This window comes from Chlamydotis macqueenii, chromosome 1 (genome assembly GCF_036417535.1).
Source record: "Chlamydotis macqueenii isolate bChlMac1 chromosome 1, bChlMac1.mat, whole genome shotgun sequence".
Taxonomy (NCBI): Eukaryota; Metazoa; Chordata; class Aves; order Otidiformes; family Otididae; genus Chlamydotis; species Chlamydotis macqueenii.
The window spans coordinates 54,569,635-54,592,019 of NC_141556.1; the positions used below are offsets into that span (position 1 = coordinate 54,569,635).

The following is a 22,385-nucleotide window of genomic DNA, read 5'->3' on the forward strand; positions in this document are numbered from 1 at the left end:
TTTGTTTTCAGCTTGTATTAAGTTTGGCAACACTGGAAAAATATGTGGTTGGGAGGATAACATAGTAAGTTGATAGAAGTTCTCATTAGACACAAATAGGTGTTGTCTTAGTTCAGTAGCAGTTTTACCTAGTGATCAGATTAGCAACCCTATTCTTCACAGCATTGATTATTCTTAACTGTGTGGGGCACTTTTAGTTATGTGGAGCAACAGCACTAGGGTTTTTAATACAAATATTGAATTAGCATACAGGACTCCAACACCTACATATCATAGGTATCTTAACATTAAAATTTCAATAGTAGATCTTCAGTTCGTCTGAATTTACAGAATTGGCGTTTTCTGGAGTATTCTGAATTACAGAACAATATAAATATTACACTAAAGGATATTTTAGATCTGCTCGAGAAAGGCTGTTAAACCTGTCTCTTCTTGTCTCTTCATTCTCAGGACTCCAGTCCAAAGAAAGAACAGAAAACCTGTGTGTCTTCAGTCAATTCAGCTTGTGCTACTGTACTGAGCTCCAGCACACCTGTCTGTACCCCAGCCAGCTCTAGCTGCACACCAGCTCCAGAGACGATCTGCTTGGACGACTCACTGGATGAAGAACTTTCTTTCCACCCACCCTCACTGGACTCTATTTCTGATGCTCTGGCAGTTATCAATAATGGTGCCAAGGGATCACCTCTTGGGTCCACCATAGACACACCAACATCCAGACCTCGCCCAGGGCTGAGGGAAGAGAAGCTAGCAAGCATTATGAGTAAGTTGCCTCTGGCAACTTCAAAGAAAGTAGAGCCCACTCAGACACCCCATTCATCAAGTCTTATTGCTGGTCACACAGGGCCAGTACCAAAGAAACCCCAGGACCTAGTTCACACTGGTATCTCTTCAGGCCTTATTGCTGGATCTTCAATTCAAAATCCGAAGGTTTCCTTAGAGCCTTTGCCGGCCAAACTACTTCAGCAAGGACTACAGAGGTCAAGTCAGATCCAAGCTGCTTCCTCCTCTTCACAGACTCATGTTTCTTCCTCTAAGACCCAAGCAGCTATTTCCACCTCCTCTCAAAGAACCAAGGATGCTAATATCTTGGTATCATCTTCTGAGGCTCAAGGTGGTTCTTCCTCAACATCACAAGTGACAAAGGTGCACCAGCATTCAGCTGTACAGCAGAAATATGTATCTCCTTTACAAGCAACTATTAGTAAATCACAGACCAATCCAGTGGTGAAATTGAGTAGCAATCCCAAACTATCTTGCTCCTCACCAGTCGTCAAGGCTCAAGATAAGTCTGTAGTATATCGCCTGCCTTTGTCTAATCCCTCATCTGGAAGTGGCTCTCAAGTGTCTCACCCACTGGTTTCTCGGACAACATCCAGCACCTCTACCTCTAGTAACTATTTAGCCAAGGCTATGGTATCACAAGTTTCTTCCCAGGGTTTCAAGCCTCCCTTCTCCATGGCTGCCTCTCCCAAGCCTGCTGCCTCTCCCAAGCCCAGTGCATCTAAGCCCTCTGTGACACCCAAGCCCAATGCATCACCTAAATTTTCATCTAAGTCCACCTCATCCCCCAGGCCTGCAACAACACCCAGTTCTTCCAGTTCAAGTGCACTAGTTTCCCAGAGTAGTCACTCCAGCAACAACCCCGTTCATAAACAGACCAGTGGTGTAAATATCAGCAGACAGTCTCCCACAATGAATTTGCTGCCCTCTAATCGCACCTCAGGCCTTCAGCCTGCAAAGAACCCTCAGGCTTCTTCAAAATTGCCCAACTCTTCTCCTTCTGGAACTGTTGGTAAAAATAATTTGAGTGGAGTTGGAATGAATGTACCTGCCAGCAGAGGCAGTAACCTTAACTCAAGTGGAGCTAGTAGGACTAGTCTGTCTGGGGGAGCAGGAAGTGGAACACAGGGTGCTACTAAACAATTGTCAACTCCACACAGACCATCTTCTGCCTCAGGGTCTCCAGTTGTAGCAGCCAGTGTGCAGGTACGCATCTGATGAGTTTACATTTAAACTTTACATTAATATTTATCACATGTATTTTGTAATCATTCTTTCTTGCAATATCTTGATTTGAAAATGTGTTTATAAATTTAATGTTTATACTTTACTAAGCATAAATGCTAATACTGCCAAAACTATTTTGCACTAGTGAATAGGTATTTCCAGCTGTTGTGAAATGCAAGGATCAGTGTGGAACAAATCCTCACTGTGAACTGTTGGCTGGTCATTCTGTACTGTGGAACAGAATTTACATTTGGTTTTGGGTTTTTTTAAAGAGCACTAGAAAAGGTAAGCTTTGTGTAGTATTTTCTTGCATTATTGGATTTGTGTATTCTTGCATATTTACTTATTTGTAATGATGTCGGTCATGAAAAGGTGTCTTGGTACACTTGTTGCCAAGCTTAATCATTAACTTGTAAAACTAGAGTTCAGTTGCTTGTGGTTTGAGTGTAATGCAAGACTTGAATTTAAAATTTATACTTGCAAGGGCTTTCTTTAGTATTTGTAATTAAGTATTTTGTTTTGTAGGATCTAGTCAGACTCAATGAGAGACCTCATTGTTATATAAATATCCTAGAAATTGTTTGAGAGAGACCTTATGCCAAACTTTTATCACTAAAGATAAAACAAGTCATACAAAACAAATATTTTTAAAATACTGTTGTTCTAAAACCCAAGCAAAACTATTATTTACCTAGAAGACAACCTGCTTTCCCAAGTTGTGCATCCTTGTTAGTGGGAATGATTGAATTACTGAGATGATTTAAGGTTTTCTTCTCTTTATTGCTTTCTGTATCCTGAAGTCTTCACTACTTAAACGAAGTTAAGAAAAGCAATGTTGCTGTAAATCAGTGTCTCGGTATACAGTAAATGTAAAAGCTTTGTATTTTTTTGAACAATGTACATAGCTATTGCATGGCAGCGATGCATACTTGTAGCCATGGTTTATAATCTTTTAGCTTGCTATCAAATTTTTTTTTTGTAATGCAGCTGAATAACAGGAGGAAGATGATTTTTACAAGACATTTCTATGGTCTTTCATCCTACTATACCTTAAGTCTTTTGCAGTAAACCGGAAATGTCTGGCAGGCTCTGACACAGCCTTCTCCATATTTTGGATACTTGAATGAAAAACCCACAACCAATATGCTGTGTAAGGGCCACTGAGGTACTACATAGGACCTAGAGAAGAGCTGAGCCAGATAGAGTGCAGTTTGGGTACTCTGGAAGGTGCCTCGAGGAGACAAAGGCTACAGTGAACGGACTGGGAACAGAGTTGTTTCTTCCTGGTGCAATCAACAGAATCTAGTGGATCAAATTGCTGTGATGTAGAAGAAAATGTGAAATGGGTGTGGTAGTGCTTAAAGATGATGGATGAGGGAAATTAGTACTGTGTTGGATGATGAGATTAATTCTGGCAAACTTTCCTGTAGTTAACAGCAAGTAATTTTTTTTAGAAACACTGGTCACCTGGGGAATGAAATGCATTTTGCCAGACAGTGATGTTGAAGAGGACTGGAGGGGGTGTGGTGAATAAACAAGTAACATGAGTGCATACTGTAATACAGCAAAATAAGGTGTGTTGGTATATAGAAGGGGGGAAATCAGACAGAAGTACTGAGCAGCATATGGTATCATTAAAATAATTACTGTGACTTTACATGTGGGTTTTTTGACACTTTAGAAGTTACTTTGGTAACCTAGAAATGGTTCAGAAGAATGGTGCAAGGAAGGTAAACCACGGATTATTCCGTGGCTGTTGGTACTGTGCAGACTGAGGCTTAGTGGAGTACATTCAAGAGAGAAGAATCATATTACCTCCTACTTCAAGTACACTGAAGGGGAAGACATTTGTGATAAGAGGGCTTTATTTAGCCTTAAAGATCTAATGGCTGGCTGCTGAACTTAATTCCAGACTAGTTGTTAGGTACAATGCACTAAGGAGTTAGTTACCTCTCTTAAAACTTTGCATGAGACTAAATGTTAATCTCCTTTCCATTAATGATTTAGGGATTTAATTCATATCTGAGATGCTATTAATTGGTCGGAAGATGAGGATGGTACTTGAGTTGCTCATTAGAATGTTCTGGTCTGCTTCCATTGAAGATCAGACTAGATGAGTTCATATAATAATAAAGATGTTCCTAACTAGGAAGAGTTTCCAAGAATCATAGAATAGTTTGGGTTGGAAGGGACCTTTAAAGGTCATCTAGCCCAACCCCCCTGCAAGAAGCAGGGACATCTCCAACTGGATCAGGTTTCTAAGAGCCCTGTCCAACCTGGCCTTGAGTGTTTCTAGGGATGGGGCATCTACAGTCTCTCAGCAACCTGTCTCAGCGTTTCGCCACCCTCATCGTAAAAATTTCTTCCTTATATCTAGTTTGAATAGAAGTGTTTCTCTTTTCCCCTTTTGACACAGTTATTTACCAGTATATAAGCTTACACCTGATGTAGCTCCAGAGAAATTTTATTCTGGAATGCTCTAAATTACATCTTAAGAACACAGAGCCAAAATAATTTAAAATTCAGCAATTATCATGTGTGATTTCCTTAAAAAGCTTGACCCACCATTGGTACTTTAGAGCAGAATCTGGCTTAGACTTCTGAGTTTTAGTCACTCAGATTTACATGACTAGGATGAACCCTTCTATGAAATACTGTGATAGGCGAGATAAATAGAAACATCTGAACTGCAGCTCTTCTAGGACATTCTCTGTAGCTCTTTCCATCACAGAACTTCTCTCTCCTTTTTGAGACAGTAAGCAAGGTCATGGCAGAGCACATTACAAAGCTTCTTTCTGTTTTCAGGCATTTTACAAATCCACAATTGCAGGAGATTACTGTATGGATTTTATTTTCTTCCACAGTGAAATATATAGTTCCACAGTGATTATATAGATGGTGAATGGTTGTACTTTTTTTTCTATATAGGCTTATTGTGAAATTAGTACTTGTAAAGGCAAAAGAGAATAATCATGTATGTTGAATTTTTTAGTAATTTTTTTCTACTTGTGGGAGGGAGTATGTCTCAGAAGCTGTCACTCCTAAGATGACCAATGCAAACATTTGCTATGAACATCACATCTGTAGTTGTTTACACTTACAGGGTTACTGTTTTAAAATGTTGTGTTTTCTTGTAAGCAGCAACTAACCTTTCTTTAGCTGCTTTCATCTGAACACCTTAAGACCAAAACTGGTAATAAAACTTTTTTCCTGCTAGTTTTCATCACTTTGCTGTTTCTGTAAGTTGATACTACAGAACTCAAGGAGCTTGCATTTCCATTTTAAGCTCACATATTCATTAAAATGATTCTGTTTTGGTTTTAGTTAAGGCTTACTTGTATAAATGCACAGGTTTGAAGTCCTGTTCAGTCTGGGTCTTTTTAACTCAGATATCTGAAATATCTGAGCTTGAATCTGATTCACAATGCTTTCTATACTAATTGTGTTGTACTAGATAATTAGAGAATTGAATGTTAGCATATAAAACTATATGCATAGTGAAGGAAACATTTGTTAAACAAGAATGAGCTGTTCTAATGTTAGAGGAATTAATATGATTCGGGAGCTGTTTTAGCTAGAATATTCTGGCTAATCTTGCATTTTCATTTTTAAACTAAAGAGAATTTAACTTCATTGTGATATATGGAGAGTGGAGAGATTATTTTCCTTTGCCTTTTGCTTTGGCATGTGCATACACATCTACACATACATACGCATGTCTGCATCTTGGTAACCTGACTTCTCTCGAAGTGTAGGGGTTCTTATGTATGAATCTTAATTTCAAAAATCATTGCTTCTAAGCAACCTATTTGGAAATAATATTCTGTTAAGACCCAGGTTTGGAGAGGGGAGACTAATCCTATGCTTCTAAAGAACTTCAGATCTACATCTGATAACTTCATATTACTAATCTAATAAAAGAAGTTGCATTAGATTCTGACTGTAGACCCTGTGCATAATTAAAAGAGGACACAGGAAATTACTTGCAAGGCTGAGAAAAACATGAGATGAATCATACTGTCATGTCTGAATCTGAGATCTAATTGTATTTGCTTAGCAGATGAACAGTGGGAAGACCTCCTAGGTGGATAAGTGGATATTTGTTAATAGTTTCATGCATTTCTTAATAAGGCCATGCTTAACAGAAAATAGTTGGTGCTTACCTCCTTAAAGAATACAACTCAAAGCTTTAAAATCTTGAAGTACTCCTTTTCTTTGTACAGTCAACAGCAGGAGCATCATTACTGGCTAACGCCGCACCTCTGACTCTCATGGCATCACCCCTGTCTGTAACCAGTCAGAACGTGACGTCTGCACCATTAACTCCTTTTGGGATGCTGGGTGGCCTTGTTCCTGTGACCGTGCCCTTCCAGTTTCCCTTGGAGCTGCTTGGCTTTGGGACGGACACAGCTGGAGTGACAACCACCTCGGGATCTACCTCAGCAGCTTTCCACCATAGCCTAACTCAGAGTGAGTGGAATTAGTTATTACACTGTACTATAAGGAAAGATGCATCCTGAAAATCGAGATTAAAAAGGGAAGGAATAAAGTTGAGGCGCTCCAGTTTGGTTCATAAAAATCCCTACAGGATAGTAAATGTCATTTCCTCACTGGTAAAACTTTGTTTATGTAATTATCCAAATGTCATGAATCACCTTTGATAAGCTTAACTTCACTGTTACACTCACATAATATACTTAGTTTTGAACATGCTTCTTTGGGTTAACTTGTAGTCCCTTATCTTTAGAAAGGAATATAGCTTAAAAGTGTCCAAATGTCACCATACAAGTAAGAGACTTAATATGGTGATTCCTCAAAATATCCTTGGCTCAGTATTCTCAGATACCAAACACTTCTCTTATGAGGAAGTATCAACCAAGTTGGCACTTATTTTTTCTGGTTGCTTAAAAGGAAATTCTTTAGGTTTTTAACTTACATCAGTTTTTGGTCTTTCTGCTGAAGGAAATGATACAAAGAGTTGCATCCCAATAGCAAGGCGTGGTCCTTTCTCTGACTTTTTGATTAACCATATCTGAATAGGTCTGTTTCTGTTGACTTATTCCAGCCATCAGAAATCAGGTATTTATTTTTGTTGTTAGATACATCTTCAGAAATCTGTGCAAATTATCATGCTACTATAGCTACACTAAAAAATAAAAACCTTCTTATTTCACAAAGGCTACCTCTGTCCTTGAGATTTGTTTTTAATCTTTGTTGCTCTCTTTTGTTTCCCCCAGACTTACTGAAGGGTTTACAGCCAGGTGCTCAGCACGCAGCAACGCTGTCTCACTCACCTCTGCCTGCTCACTTGCAGCAAGCTTACACAGGTAAAGACGTTGTATTTTTCTTATTGCTTAGTTTTAACTTAAAAGTCAGATTTCTGCCCTAGACTGAAATAAAATGTACACCAGAACTGAAGTTGATTTAAAGAAGACACAACACAGGGATAAGCTTTGGTAGCAGCAGACTGTACACATCCTACTGCAGCAATATTTTTGGAACCCAAACAATTGTGTTTTCTACTTTTCTTCAATGTCAGGAACAAAAAAAAGTTCAAAAATTTCAATAATACTTTATAGTAGCAGTTCTAGAAACCAAAGTGTATGAATTCAACTGGCGGGGAAAAAAGGAATACTACTTACTGGATGCTAACATGACTGTTTACAGGCTGCATAAAGTCTGTATTGGCAAGATTGGTTTTTTTCCACTGAATTTTAGTTTCTCCTTTGGAGGAGAAACTGACCTTCCAGCTAGAAGCTTCTTCATGTTTCTTGTAAGACTGTATACATGTGTGAACAGTGTGATGGTTTCCTAATGGAAGATCTATGTTTCCTGGGAATTTTATCCTTAAAAGGTGTGTGTTTTGAGAAGAGAAGCTTGAAGTAGAACATCTCATTCTTCTGTTTGTAAGGCTTAGAGCGGAAAAACTGTCATAATGCTTTAGAAGGTACAATTTAGGGTGGACTCCTTTCTTTGCCACCTATAGAGGGGTTTTTTTTCTGGCCAGGAGAAGGAACAGGAAGGGTAGCAGTGGCTTGGTGGGGGTTCTTCATCCTCTTTTCAGAAACCTCAGCACCAAAAAAATGAGCAACAAGTGTTGCTCTAACAGGCTGTGAAAACAAATCAGTTGGCTGTATTTGGTACAACTTTTATTTTTTTGTCACGGTGAGTGCCACAGGTTGAATACTAAAAACGCTTTATCAAAATGTGAAGAGCTCTAAAGAAAGGCTTGATTTTAAATATTTTTTGAGTATCCCAAGTTGCAGCTTAATCTTTAGAAAGATGGTATCTTTTAGTATGAAGCCTGAGATATCAGGCTTCAACAGTGCTATTTCTAATAGGTAAACTGCAGAGAAGATGTGAAGCCTTCCACCCCATAAAAACAATGTACTTTTTGGTGATGCTAAAGCTGAATGTGCCAAATTCCTGTCTCTTTTGCTGTAAGCTACAAATATAAAAATTCACTTATGCTTTTATTCTTCCCTTTTTTTTTTTTACCCTGTCTCTAAACTACAGATGGAGGCCAAAGTAAAGGGGACACTAAGTTACAGCGGAAAAACCAGTGACTTCTGGACAAGCAAGGGAGCTGAAGCAGTTCTGGTTGGCTGACAGAATCTGCCCAGTTGGGAAAGTGCTTATTGTCACAGGGCTGCTGTTTCTGTCGATGTTTACATATTCTGATCCCAAGCACTGTGGTGAGAGGAAGAAGAAAAAGAAAACAATACTTGATCAAAGAGAGAAGGAAAAGGAGGACTGGTCCTCCTGGTCATGCAGACTGGTCATGGTTTGATCTTGCCTAAAGAAACAAGCTTTTTTTTTATCTGTTCTGATTGGCTTTTAAAAGAAATTGATCGTCAAACCCACAGCAGCACAAACATTTTTTTTCTGGATGATGTCCAATGAAGAGTTGAACACATGAGAGGAGCTAGAATAGGTTTCTCCATCCATTGTGTAAGGTGGAATCATCCACTTCATTAATGCCTGAAGTGCCCAGTATTAGATTGTGTAGGTCCCGAGTGTACTATATGGTTGTGGACCAGAGGTTATGTAGAGTAGAGGTGGCGCTGGGATACTTTGCATTTTAATTAAACCCTTACACAAATGCAGTTTCTGATACAGGCATTTTTCCAGCTTTACAAGGCTGTTTAGCTTTAGGGAGCCTACTGATGAGTGCAGTCTCAGAGTTGTCTTCAAAAACAGATCTGGTGCATGGATGTGAGACACAGACTACTGGGAAATCCCTTGCTCCTTGTTTTTTGAGTTTTTTTTTAATATAAAGATTCTTATTTTAAGGTAAGGGAGGAAGGGGATGGAAGTTTTTCCATTTACATGAAAAGGAAACCGACATTTTATTGGTCAAACTAGCATTTCTTTCCCATATCTTTTTTTGTTAAGGCACACTTTTTTCAGTCCTCCTATTTGTTAAAACTTTCTTTTCCTTTATCTTGTGCTTATCTGCTACTGAAATTAAGTAATGTTCTATTTATGTCTTTTATAAAACACAACAAGTTATTTACTCATTCTAGATCTTCCTCATCTTTCATTTAACTCCTACCAAAAGCCATGCATCATACTGATTTGCTAGTTAAAGCTGGTTGTGACCTCTTCCAGAGCCAGGTTAGTACTGTTTCAGGCATTAGCCAAAGAGGAGTCGTTCAAAAGCGACCAGAGGTGCCTTCTCTTCTGGGGGCTGAATGGGTTGTCTCCAGCATTTCCAGCCCCTGCTGGCCTGGGGAGTTCCTGACCTGAACTCTTCCTTACATGGTAGCACAAGACTGCAAAGCTGGCTTTTTTTTTTTTTTTTGGATAGCAATACATCGACTGGTTCTTTTTTTTAAGGTTAGGAAGTATCCAGCACATGTTGCACTTTTGACACTAGGACAGAACTTAGCTGTTGAGTCCCTTGCGCTGTCAGATAAAAGGTGAGAATGGCAGAAACTGAAATAAGTCATGTGGGAAAGGAGCAAATAAAATAGTATGATGCCCTTCTTCAACCCCAAAACATTCCTTTGGTCAGTGATGCTGAAATTCCTAGTAGTTAGTCTTGCCAGTAGTTTGATTTGAAACTGAACCAGCGACTACTGGTTATCTCAGAGCTTCTAGACTGACCCATGGATAGTGAACCTTTAATGGTTTGGTTTTTTTTTTCTAGATTAACTTATAGCTTTCAGGTTTCTTTTACATGTGATTTATTTTTCTTAGACCAGACAACAATTTCTTTTCTATTTAGAGCTCATTTTAATTTTATATAAATATATATACGTGAATTTAAAATAATATATATTGTGTATTTAGTATAAAAATGTTGGGTTGAGCTCAGCAATAAATGTTTTTGCACAACACTTCTGTGAAAGACAGATTGAATTAAAATAAGATTCATTAGTTTGTTAATTTCACTCCACAACATCTGCCAACTAAATGCTTTTTAGCTAGTGCTCATGTTTTGTATGTGGTGAGTTGATTAGGTAAGCTTGCATCTCTATCATCAAGGTTATTTAGAGTTGAAACATACAGCTACGTAGACTGGCATTCTTGACACTGTGCAAATTCTGTCAAAATACCATAAAACATTTAGAATGCAAGCTCCATCTGATTTTTTTTTTCCTCTTTTCTCCAGGAAGGGGTGAAGGAAGACAACTTTTGTTTTTTGAGGCCTGAAATTTCTGGCAGGATGCTAATTCTGTGATCAGACCTGATACTACTTAATGCATGTAGCTAAGGGAGTTGCTGCAGTGAGGCACTAGGCAGCAGTGTATTTAAAAGACCCTGTCCTAAGAGAGTTCTACCTCTTCTGTGTTCTCCTTTTTCCTCATCAAGGCATCTCATTCAAATTGCCATATTTTGTCTTCATACTTAATGAAATTTTAGACTGGGAGACTTGGAGCCCATAATAACTACAGCACAAATTTCCTTTCAACATTCCTTTCTTCCTGGAAGTATGCCTCATCTTCAGTTGAGGAGTATCCTCTATAAATCTTCTGGAGGGTAGGAGTAGCCCTGTCTGTGTGGCCTGTTGAGCTTCTCAGTCTTGGGAAACATGTAAACTAATACTTCTTGTGGAAATAGGTAGTAGGATGATGAGAATAAAGATGACCATGCATTGTTTGTGAAGCCAGTTCAAACAGCCCCCCAGAGGGTAACTGTTTTCAGTCATTACGCTTCTGAGCTTCTTTGGAGTCAGCAACATAGCAATGAAAGGGTTTACACTCCCTGTTCTCTTTTCTCTGGTTAAACCTAGCAAGGCCAAATCAAAGGAAATAATGGGGTGGCTGCCAGAGACATTTGCGGGTAGCATAAAGAGGACGGGGAAGTGAAAGACTTTTGCAATGTCCAAATGCAAAATTAGGTTAATGTTTTACTATTTTCTGCACAGCAGCTCTTCTAAAGACATTTTCCCCCCAAGTTTTTACTACTTTTTAAGGGCCTTTGTTAATAAATAAACTGTAGTTGTACATACTAAATAACCCTCAGTATTCACAAGCAATAAGAAAGCCAAGTAGAGCTGTCTCTTCCAGGCAGCAGGGCTGAACTTGGTTTGGGGACTGTATATGAGCTAACACGTCATGCTCATTGAAAGCCCCAAACAAATGCAAGCAATAATTTCAAACACAGGTTTTAGATGTTAAAACCATCTAGGTAATATTTTCTGCTACATGATCCAAAGTCCCAAAAGTTGTGGTAGCTATTATAATCCTTTTGAGATACTTGCAAAGAAGGCAGGCTAGATGAAAAGCAGGCTGCAAAGTTTCCTGATACCTTGGACTATACCTGTGTTCTCCCACTCCAAGATGCAAATGGCCTAAATCACTTTGTCCAGCCTTCTCTGTTGATTTGAGAAACATGACTAATACCAATCAACTAAGTCACAAGTGTGGATGCTGTGGGTTTCACATCTGTTTTCTGCTAATCAGAAGTAACTTTTAATTACCTGGGTTCTGCTTCTTGTTTGAATCCGATCAAAGTTGTCTGATGCACAGATTTGGCGGTGGGACAGGTGCCAAGAGCCTGTTTCCTTCCCGCAGTCCCATCACCTGACCCTTCCTCCACACTCCTTCTCCACTTGGTGCAAGACCCTTGAGGACATGAAAACAGAGAAATCCTGCAACTCTCCCAAGCTGCCATCAGTTGTGTGAACCATTAACCCTCTGGGAGTCATCCTGGGCTCCAACTAACTTTATCACATTTGCTGCTACATTCGTAAAATGAACTTTTGGCTGTATTTATTAGCAAATTTTAATCTAGTTTACAGTTTGTTTGGTTTTTCTTTTGAGTAGTTTTTGCCCACAGATGGATTAGAAATGTTGGGGTGTTTGGGTTGGTTGTTTTTATTTGTTTTGGGTTTTTTTGAGTGAATTGGTGAAGGCACAGTGGTCCCTCTTCTGCTTTTGTTTTGGGTTTTTCTGAAGATGGCATTGCAGGGAAAACCTGCAGCCAAGCCAAGCTGTGGAAGGCCTCCTCCCAGACTTAACTTCCATGTTTTACTAAACTGGGGGGAAATCATTAAAGGGACACTTGCTTTTTGTTTAGTTTTGGTTGTTTGTTTTTTTTTTCCATAAAATGAACCAGAAGGTGAAAGCAGTAGGTAAATGGCTGATTAATTAACACTTTATGCAATTTTAATTTTATAGAAATTAAAGGTTGGTAAACTTTGGTTGGTCCTAGCTCTGGTTAAATGGCTGTTACCCTCCATGACTTACTTGATTCAGGCCTTTGTCCTTTATTTAAGTGCCTTTTTTTTTTTTTTTTTCAATTTTATTACCCTACCCTCTTTAAACTGTTCTCAGAGATCCTGAAGTGCTGGAAGGCATTCTGGAGGAAAATCTTAAGCTTGCCAAGATGGCTTTATGCTGTTATACTATTTTTCCCTTTTGTAAAGAAAAAAAGTGTGTAATGTGTGTAACTTCATAGCTGCTGTACCATGGTGTTGGTTCTGTGTGCTTGTGCGTTCTTTCTCTCCCACTCACACACGTGCGCACACACACATAAACAGCAATATTCCTGAGAAACCTGTTCATCCTCCTACATTGTCCTGGCTCTGTTAAACACTTTAAAGGTGAACGTTTGTGCAAAGTACAATAAAAGAGTGTGTGTGAGTGTGTGTAAATGTGCATGAGAGAAAGGAAGTGGCTAATGGGAAAGAAACTTCTTGCATTTTTCTCTGAAGGTTTTAAATTTGGATCTGAATTAGGTCACAAGTAAAACATTATGGGCCCTGTCTGACAGCCTTAGTAAATACTGGACCACTTCACACAATTACTGAGTCTCGGGCAAAGATGTGTGGCTGACAATGCCAAGGATATGGGAGGCAAAAGAAGGTTAAAATAGCAGCTTGCAAAAAGTTTGAGTTGAGATGAATTGCAAGGAATCTTGTATGTGGCTAGTCATATCTACTTGACACCAATTATTGCAAGGATTCTCACATTTACCCAAGCTGTCACTTCCTACCATGCATCACATCTAAGAAGGAATTTGGTAAAATCTGCAAGAGTGCAGCTGCTAATGGAAGTTCAAGCTGGTGCTACTTCACATGCTGCCTAAATCATTCACCATGAAGTACTTTTCTAGTTGAACTTTTTCGCAGTTTATTGGAATGTCATTAATGGTTTGTTATCTTAATATAATGAACAGTAAATTCATGTGGTGTTAGCTGCAAGTGAACCCTCATAATAGTGTCTATGCCTGTTCCCTTGTTCTCTGACAAAATTAGCAATCTGCAATAGATCATCTAGTGATTTTAACAGTTCTGTGCTCAGAATCTGTCTAACTTAAGATTATTATAAATATGCATACCTGAAATTAACAATTCACTTGTTGACCAAGTGCTAAACTTAAGGTAACATTCACACGCATCACTAGACTGTGCTAGCTGGGTGATGTGCTTCCCCTGGGGAAGGTCTAATTTTGAATTGAAGCATTTACTTTCCAGAATGGGAATGGAATGAGGAGTCCTTCATAGGTGGAGAACTTGTTTAGAGAGCAGAAAATAGGATATCAAATACAACATGTTCATGAGGAAGAGAATAGCCTCACTGCTGTTTCAGTTCTTAGCTTGTCTTCACATGTTTCAGTGAACCTGTTTATGTAAACTAGGCCACAGGCAGATTTCTTCTACCAATCTAATGGTGCCAGTCAAAGATAGGACTATTGCTGGTAGCTCAGCCAGTTGGAGTGATAATGAGGATGCATCAGTGGAGTTACTTCAGTGGAGTTTGCTACTACCTGTGGCAGTAAACTGAGATAGCTAGGCTCTTCTGTTGCTATTTAATTCATTTTGGGCCCACATGTTCTTTATCCTAGGCTGATCTGTGAGATGGGGAATCTACAGCTGATGATGATGGTTGACTGTTACGGGGGGGGGGGGGTTTTGTTGTTTTTTTTTTTTTTTTTAACAAATGCAGCTGTTGTGAAAATCTGTATCTGTCTACTGCTTAAGAAATCACTGCCAAAATAAGCAGCCAGAGTATGCTTACTGGCCCACTGGAAAGATAACTGTTACATAGGGGAATGCTTTGTTTGTGGAAACTTCTGGTGTGGCTTCATCATCCTTTTTCTATGACCTGGTGATCCCTTGCTGCTGTAATAGCCTTTTGGGGCCATGGAAAGCCATGCTGCTGCTATGAGTTATGCTGAGAGATAAGCATGGCCTGGAACTGGCCCAAAACTGGGGAAGTACAAAGATTCCCTACAGCTGTTTTTGCACACTCCTCATAAATAAAACTGTGCTAATCTTGTCAGTAGTCAAGGATATAGGTCTCTATTTTGTAGCCATTTTTGACAGCTATAATTCTATAGAGCAACTCTGGAGGGGGGAAAAAAAAAAAGAAAAACAAACCCCATCTTTTGTACTTAGAAGTGAATTTCTGTCTCTTCCCTTGTTGTCATCTCCTGTTTAAATAATAACCATTAACTAGTAAGTTTTTCTTTATGGTGAAGTAATCCAAAGCAAGCAGTGTACACTATGTTTGACTTCTATTATGCTCAATACTAAGAGGCTTTATTTGTGTTTTTTTTGGGTGGTGGTTGTTTGTGGGTGGGGTTTTTGTTTTGTTTTTCTTTCCTCCCTCAGATGTATTTTATCAACAGATAGTTATGTTTGTTACTGTCTAGTACCAAGAGAAAAAGGGAGGGAAAGAATCGACCAAAACCAGTCAGGAGAAACCACCATTGTAGGCCAAACCAAGTAGCTGGTAAGGCAGCCAGAGCTTCTTTGAGACTTGCCAGATTTCATCAGAGGAGTGGGGAGTGAGGGAAGAAACTTTCTTGTGTTCTCAGCTTTTTCTAGATAAGGCCTTAGTTTGATTAGTAGTCACTAATATCAACTATGCAGATAAGTATTTACATGTTTCAGTGTTACATGCGTTCCTTCCCCCAGCTACCCCTCTCAACACGTTTTGCCCAAAGAAAATTGAATATTTTTTGAATGTCTGTACTGCATAAGTCTTTTTTGCTAATGTGAAGAAAGACATTTGTATTTTAAAAAAGAAACCCTTTCACTGGTGCAACACCAAGTGTCAAGTGTCATGAAGTTGCTTCAAGAGGGAAGCTAAAGACGCCTCGTGACAGGTTTTAGTCTGAGAGCTTTTTAGAATATTCAGCTCTCAAAAGTTGGTTTAAGAAGCCGCAGCAATGTTTTTTAATGTACAGATTGGATTTGGGGAGAAACTAATGAGACATCCCAGGTTTCCTTCCAGTGTTAGGAGTGATTTAAGTCAATTTCTCACTTAAATGAAGTTGCTTCTAAACAAGGGGAGTTAGCAGCTACGCAGTAGCTGTGTCTTTAAATAAAAGCTAAATCACAATCCCCAGGTATTTCTCACTGATGTTTTAGTCTTGTTGTATGTAACTACAAATAACAATTTAGCTCAGAGATGAGAACTGTAGTGTGTGTTTTATTGCCGGTGATTCCATCATGTAGCAATTAGTACCATGTTCTTGCATAGTTCTCAAGATCCATACTGGAAATAGATGGAGAAACTTTATTTTTGGACTACTGTTAAAAAAAAAAATACAAAATTAACTACTGCTATTTACCCTCAGAAGTCTACTGAGCAGCGTTATATTTTAGCAGGTAAACTAGTACCCTTGTTATGTGATTTGTCTCTTGTAGTCTTCTTTTACTGAGAGTTAGAAGCATTTCATGAGTACTCTTTAAAATGTTGGCATTCTCTAGCTTAAACTCAGGTGCTTATAATAAAAGGGCATCTGTGGTGATAACTTCTGATGATACAAAAGCCCTATGTTCAGAATATTTCATTGGGAAAAAAAAAAAACAACAGATGTGTGTTCAAATCCCTTTAGTTCTGCCCAATAAAGAGGTTCAGTCAGGAACAGAGCATCCAAATACCTGCCTGCACAGCTAATGGCAGTGGGGATCATCCTCTCGACAGAGGTTTGGCTTCAGTATCCTTTGTTTGGTGTCACTTTCAGTGTGTGTGTGTATATATATATATTAGCAAGTTTGGATATAGCTAGCTTAACTCTACTGGACTTGCTGTGATCACCAGGACAATGAAAGGCTGAGAAACAGATGGACGAAGTTTTCCTGCCTTTCTTTAGGTAGCTCAGAACAAACAGCTGGCAAGTGTTTTGTTATAAATGGATGTTAAATCACAAATTATTTGCGTTCCTCAGCTTCAAACAAAGGAATGCACAGTTACTACGAGACAGCAAACCTAATTGAGTTGGTGATTTCTGCGATGCTTTACTCAGTCCAGCATAAAACTGTACAAGGTCACCTTCCTCCTTTTAATACTTGCATATTTCGGATCATGGGGCTTAGTGATGGAGAGAGGATCCTAACAGCCATGTGCTTACCTGATGAGCTCTCCAAATAAACTCCCCTGTGAAATGCTCCCCTCTTGTGATAACAAGCCTGAACAACCAAACGCAGCTACATTTGGGTGGTTAGCACCACTTTTATTTGGATTCTTAGGGAGGTGTGTTCCAATAACTTCAAAGGATACTGTGTTTCAAATGTGTGATTTCTTTCCTCTCCCCATATAAAACTGGACCTGAACGCAATTTTGAGTTGTTGGGGTTTTTTTTTTTTTGTAATAATCTCAGGACCTGAAAGATTGTAGCATTTAGTGTGTCTTAAAAATGATGTACTGTACCAGCCATGGATTTTGTAAATACACCTGTCTCCCTTTTTTGTATTTTAATTTTTTAAAAGTGTGTAAGGCTCTTTGCCAGAGGAACTGGTGCCTGCTTAATTTCCATCCTGAACTGAAGCAGGAAAAGGAAGAAGCTGCTGCCACAAAAGCCCGCATCAGTTCCAAATGTGTATATTGTTCTGGTCAGTTTAATGGCTGTTAAGTCTTTTGTTAGTTGGGAAGCTGTTTTGTTCCCCTGCACATTCCCAGTTGTGGCTAGCAGAGCCCTATCAGGGAGACTAATTTTAATTCTCTTCTGTATGACTACTTGATGTTTTCACTCCTTGCAGATACTCAGGTTTGCTATCCCTGAGAAGCCTGATGTTTTCAGAGGTCAGGACTGTTGGCCCTCTGCAAGAATAGCTGGAGAGCATTTCTCATTTTCCATGCTTTGTCCAAACACAGTAATAGGGTTTGTATCCTGCGAGCCTTGCAGATGATGCCTGTTCCAAGAGGGCCCTGCCCTTTTGTTTTCTGCTTTCCTGAAAGGAGTGCAAAGATTTTCTTGGCAGCAGACTTTGGTCTGGGATCCAACCTTGCTGGCAGACCCCTGTTCTGCAGTGGGAGCCTTACTCAATTTGGCGTAGCTGTTCCCTGTCCCTCGCTGCGACAGGCTTTTTTCATGAGTGTACTTTTCTTTTTTTTATGTGTCATGTGTCTGTGCTGTATTAAATAAAGAGGAATGTACATATGAGCCCAGTTTCTGTGATTTATCACAAAAAAAAAAAAAAAAATAAAGATGTTAAAAGGTTTCACTTGAAGGGTTGTTGCTTGGGGCAGTTGTTTGGAGGTTTTTTCACTGGTTTTGAGTTGTGGGGTCTGTTTTTGAAGGAGGGTTAGAGCTTTCCTCACAAAAGCAAAGGAAATGCTGCTTTTAAAGTAGCAGATGATTACTATAGCACGGAGCTCAAGCCTTTCGGGGGCCGTTGTTCCAAGGCAAAGTCTGGCGCCCCGCCCCGCTGTGGGCGCGGAGGGACACCAGCCCTCCCCGAGGCCCGGCCGCCGCTCCCGCCTCCCAGCACCAGCCCCTCCCCGTGCTCCCAAGGGCCTGCGCGGCAGAGGCTTCCGGTCCGCCAGCCGCGCGCGGGGAGGCGCTGCCCAGGCAGCAGTTGGCAACGCTTTCCATAAAAGGAAAAGAAGGGCGGGGACAGCGGAGAAGTAATGGCATAGAGAAAACCTTTTCGCGGCAGCCCCAGTGGCCTAATGGATAAGGCATTGGCCTCCTAAGCCAGGGATTGTGGGTTCGAGTCCCATCTGGGGTGGGCATTTTTTTTCCCACCTTTTGTGTCGGAGGCGAGACAGCCGCAACCCGCATGAGGTCCGCAACGCTCCAAGCCCCGCGGCGTTCCACAGCGCTGGCCGTGAGCCGCGGGCTGCTGCGGGGCTGCGTCTCCTGGGATTCTAACGAGGTGTAGATTGTTTTCACACCGGACTTCTCGGAAACACGCGTGGGCTCCTCGGGGAGGCGAGGTGCCACGGCCCAGCTCGGCTTCCCGCAGCGGGATGGGCCCCTCGCGTGCCTCTCAGTGACCCCCCGTCCGCTACCTCCCGCCGGCGCGAGCGGCCCACGCGCGCCACGCAGAGGCCGGTGGTGGCTGGCTCCTCCCCGCCTCAACGGCCAGGCGCGAGACGGGGCGCGCGCGGGGGCCTCGTGCGCAGCCTGCTGTCGCCGCTCGACCTTCGGCGCTTGGTCTCCGCAAGATGGCGGCGCTGGGCTCTCCGCTGCGGACCTTCCGCGGGCTCCTACGCGAGCTCCGCCACGCCAGCGGCCGGCCCTACCGGGAGACGCCCGCCTACCGGCACATCGCCGCAGCCTTCCGCGCCCACCGGGTACGCGTCGGCTCCCCCATCCCCGTCCCTCTGTCCTCCGTCTCTTAGGGCAGGCGAAGCGGGAACGCTCCTGCCCGCCGCCTGGAGGGGAGGTGAAGCCTCCGTGGCTTGTTCCCGCCTCTCGGCAGGTGACCAGCGAGAAGCTGTGCCGGGCCCAGCAGGAGCTGCACTTCCAGGCCGCCACCTACCTCTGCCTGCTCCGCAGCGTCCGGGAGCACGCTGCCCTTCACCAGGAGTACCACGGCAAGGGGGAGCGCTCGCCCGAGGAGGTCGCCGGCCTGGTGGGCTTCAGGTTGCCTCAGCAGCCGGGAGGGAAGGGCTGAGTTGATTGTGTCGTATTCCCTCTTTATTCCTGAATAAATACCCTGGACTATGGAAATGGACTGGGGTCTCTAGTTTGTGTGCTCCGTCCATTTTAGGTTGCAGGTGTGGTGTGAAAGAGCCATGACTGGGAATCCTTGTCTCGGTTCATACCTAACACACGCCTTCGATCTGAACGTGTGGTATGACAGGCAGCCTCCTCCACAGAATGAGAGGAAGGCTGTTTATAGTGGAAAAACATGACAAAGCCTTCACTGCTAAACTGTTACGTCTAAGGAGTTGCAAGGGCTGTTGGTTTCCCCCTCAAAATCTGTAGGTGAAAGAATTTGTCTGTTTACTTCAGGTTTTTCCAGCCACTTTGTGGAGGGAGGGGGGAATTTTCTGCTCTCCCAAGAGTGAAGGCCCTTTCTTTAGAACATTAGTGGATTCTGGCAAGCACTACGGTAGCACAAACCTCTTTCATCTTGAAGATTTTTTTTTCCTCCATGTCAGTGAGCTAGTGGTAACAATTCAAAGAAACGAATACTACTTAATGAATTACATGTTTGTTTCTTAGTGTTTCTGAGCAGTCAACTGCGACTGTAGGCTTTCTGTGCTGTTCTTACACATTGTGAATCTCAGAAAAACTAAAGTGAACTGATTACTGGCAGTTACAGTAGATACAGAAATCAGGCTGCCATTTTCTTGTTTGTCTCGCAATCTGGAACAGCAAACTTCTTTTTGTAAGAAAAGAAGTGCTGGCTTGAATTGTTGCTGCCCTCTCCTCAGAAGGCTGAATTATATGCAAGATGTGTAAGAAATCTGTAATAAGGATGATTTATAAATGGCTAAAAATGTGAGGCTTGTTTACATGGAGGAGGAGTTATAAGCAAGGCTAACAAGAGAGTGCTTGTTTTTTGTTTTTTTTTTTTTTTTACTACCAGGAAAACAAAGTATTCTGTCAGAAAAGCATTGCAAATAGAATTACTTCATCTAAATCTATATGCAATGCTTGCTGTGTCTCACTAGTTAAACTGGTTGTTTTTTGGAAAAGTGTTGATACGTCAGGTGGGAAAGTGCCAACCTATTTGCAGCTCAGTAGATGAAAGTTACGGGAGGTCACCATACCCTGGGAATGTATTTGTTGTTCTGAGGTATTTTATGCAGCTGCTGCATTCTGCAATTAACTTTCCATTCGGACTAAAGGTTCAGTCCATCCAAAGCCTACAGTATATTGCTCCAGAAGAAAAATAAGTGTCTCACTGAAACCGCTTTTGGAAGAAAAGCTGAGATTTGGCCAGAAACCAATGCTCTTTATTTAAAGAGTACCTGGAGCTAAAGGCTGTACGGTATGGGTGCAAATAATAGCTAAAATGTCTCAATTTCCCCTAAACATACTAAGGTACTAATAGAGGAAATTTTAACCACTATCTGTATCTCTTCCAATTACTTCACCTTCAGTCCAAAGTAATATAATGCCTAACAAAAGTAAATGTGTATGTTAAAGAAGAAATGAAGCCAGGATGTGTTTTGAATGGGGCTGAGGAGCAGAGTAGGGAACCTTTTCCTAAACATGTTGTAGAGGACTCCTGTCTGAGCATCCTTGTGAAATCCAGATGCCTGGGGGAAGTTGTCAGGGTTTTTCAATGCTTTTTTTTTATGTTGCCTTTTCTCTCTTGCATTAAGCTAACCTTTCAAGTTGAACACGACCCCGGGCAGTGGACAGCTAGAACCGACCATTGTGACAGTCAGTGGCGGCCTTTGAGCACTAGATGGCAACGGGATGGCTAAGAAAGGGACAGTCACAAAATGCAGGCATTAGGATAGATAGAAATTGTGAAAATACTGTTTTTCAGACTGGATCTTGGTGCTCTGTAAGTTGAATTAGCGACAGCATGTAACAGTGGCCTGAGTTTTAAGGGAGGTTCTCCAAAAAGTGAGTATTACGGTAGCTTTCCTCGCCCACGCACCGTGACTGCACCTGACCGCTTGAGAGAAGAACAGAGCCGTTGAAGCGGTGCGGAATGTCAGTCAAATAAAGGGAATTGCCTGCAAGAAGCACGTTCCCTCAGCGCCAGCTCAGGCATACGACCCCGTTCGCTCCCGCTGCTCTCCACTTCAGACGTGTACGCACGCCCCGGCGTTTAATGCCGGGCCCCCCTGTCACTCGGGGAGCGTCCCAGCGCCAAGCGGAGGTGCCCGGCCCGGGCGGCTGAGCTGTACGAGGCCGCCGTTACACGGCCCCGGTTGCCCCCTGCTTTGCGTTACATGTCAGCTCAGCCACGTGCTCTGGCGCGTTAGAATCAACCGTCGTGAAACTGTTCCGGTTGGGTTTCCCCTCAGACGGGCAAGAACCCGGCACGGACGCACCGCAGCGGCCGTTGCCCGGCTTCCGCTCCCCGGGAGCAGGCGGCGGCCCCCGCCGCCCTGGGGTCGCTCCCGGTGGGGACCGCTCACCTGGAGACGGGGGACGTCACGGCGGCCCCGCGGGGCCGTCCGGCCAATCACTGCGCCTCAGGGGCCCAGCACGGCGAAAGGCTCGAAGGTCCAATCAGAGACCCCGCCGCGCGGTGCGTCACCGGCAGAACACCGCGCGCCGTGGCCAATCAGGAGGTGCCAAGGCCTCTCCGCGCTGACGTCGAGGAGCGGACGAGGAGGCCCAGGGCGCGTGCGCGCGGGTTTCCGTTACCGCTGGCGCGCGCGCGTGGCAGGCGTGAGAGGAAGCGGGAGGAGCGGAGGGGGGAGGGGAGGCCAGGCCAGGCCAGGCGGTAGTGGCGGCAGCGGCGAGGCCGGTGCGAGGCAGGTTTCTCGCTCCGCTTTCCGCCGGGAGCGCGAGACAGAGGCAGCGCCCGCTTTCCCCCTGCGCCCCCCCCGCCGCGGCGCCGGGGGAGCGGCTCCGCCCGGGCCCGCCAGTGACGCGAGGGGGAGGGCTGAGCGCCGCGCCGGGCCTCGGGCCTTGTAGGCCGCTGTCGGCGTGACTCGGCCGGGCCGAGCCGGCCCCCCGCGCGCTCAAGATGTCGGCGCAAGCCCAGATGCGCGCCATGCTGGACCAGCTCATGGGCACGTCCCGGGACGGTAAGTGCCCCCCGGCCG

The 22,385-nt window shown here is 42.7% G+C and overlaps 2 protein-coding genes and 1 non-coding gene across 8 annotated transcripts in view; all 3 read left to right on the forward strand.

Moving 5' to 3' along the window:
- Window positions 1-17,856, forward strand: part of UBN2 (ubinuclein 2) — a 57,148-nt gene extending 39,292 nt beyond the window's left edge. For 2 of the 3 annotated variants that reach the window (XM_086751652.1, XM_086751644.1), the window contains 4 exons: window positions 451-1,989; window positions 6,234-6,480; window positions 7,248-7,337; window positions 8,527-17,856. In XM_086751652.1, the coding sequence (XP_086607778.1) occupies window positions 451-1,989; window positions 6,234-6,480; window positions 7,248-7,337; window positions 8,527-8,576 (1,926 nt within the window). In that variant the 3' untranslated portion in view covers window positions 8,577-17,856. Of the gene's footprint in view, window positions 1-450; window positions 1,990-3,464; window positions 3,554-6,233; window positions 6,481-7,247; window positions 7,338-8,526 lie in introns of those variants that run through there. The other variant, XM_086751647.1, reaches the window with a different exon arrangement.
- Window positions 17,857-18,351: 495 nt separating this feature from the next.
- TRNAR-CCU (transfer RNA arginine (anticodon CCU)) lies at window positions 18,352-18,424 on the forward strand. The gene has a single exon. It is a non-coding gene; the product is annotated as a tRNA-Arg (tRNA).
- A 27-nt stretch (window positions 18,425-18,451) lies between these two features.
- The window catches only part of LOC104484037 (putative RNA-binding protein Luc7-like 2), a 38,853-nt gene continuing 34,919 nt past the window's right edge, over window positions 18,452-22,385 (forward strand). Inside the window, exons 1-2 of one of the 4 annotated variants that reach the window (XM_086751690.1) lie at window positions 18,452-18,992; window positions 19,121-19,247. In XM_086751690.1, the coding sequence (XP_086607816.1) occupies window positions 18,864-18,992; window positions 19,121-19,247 (256 nt within the window). In that variant the 5' untranslated portion in view covers window positions 18,452-18,863. Of the gene's footprint in view, window positions 18,993-19,120; window positions 19,248-22,038; window positions 22,368-22,385 lie in introns of those variants that run through there. The other 3 variants (XM_086751664.1, XM_086751672.1, XM_086751686.1) reach the window with 3 other exon arrangements.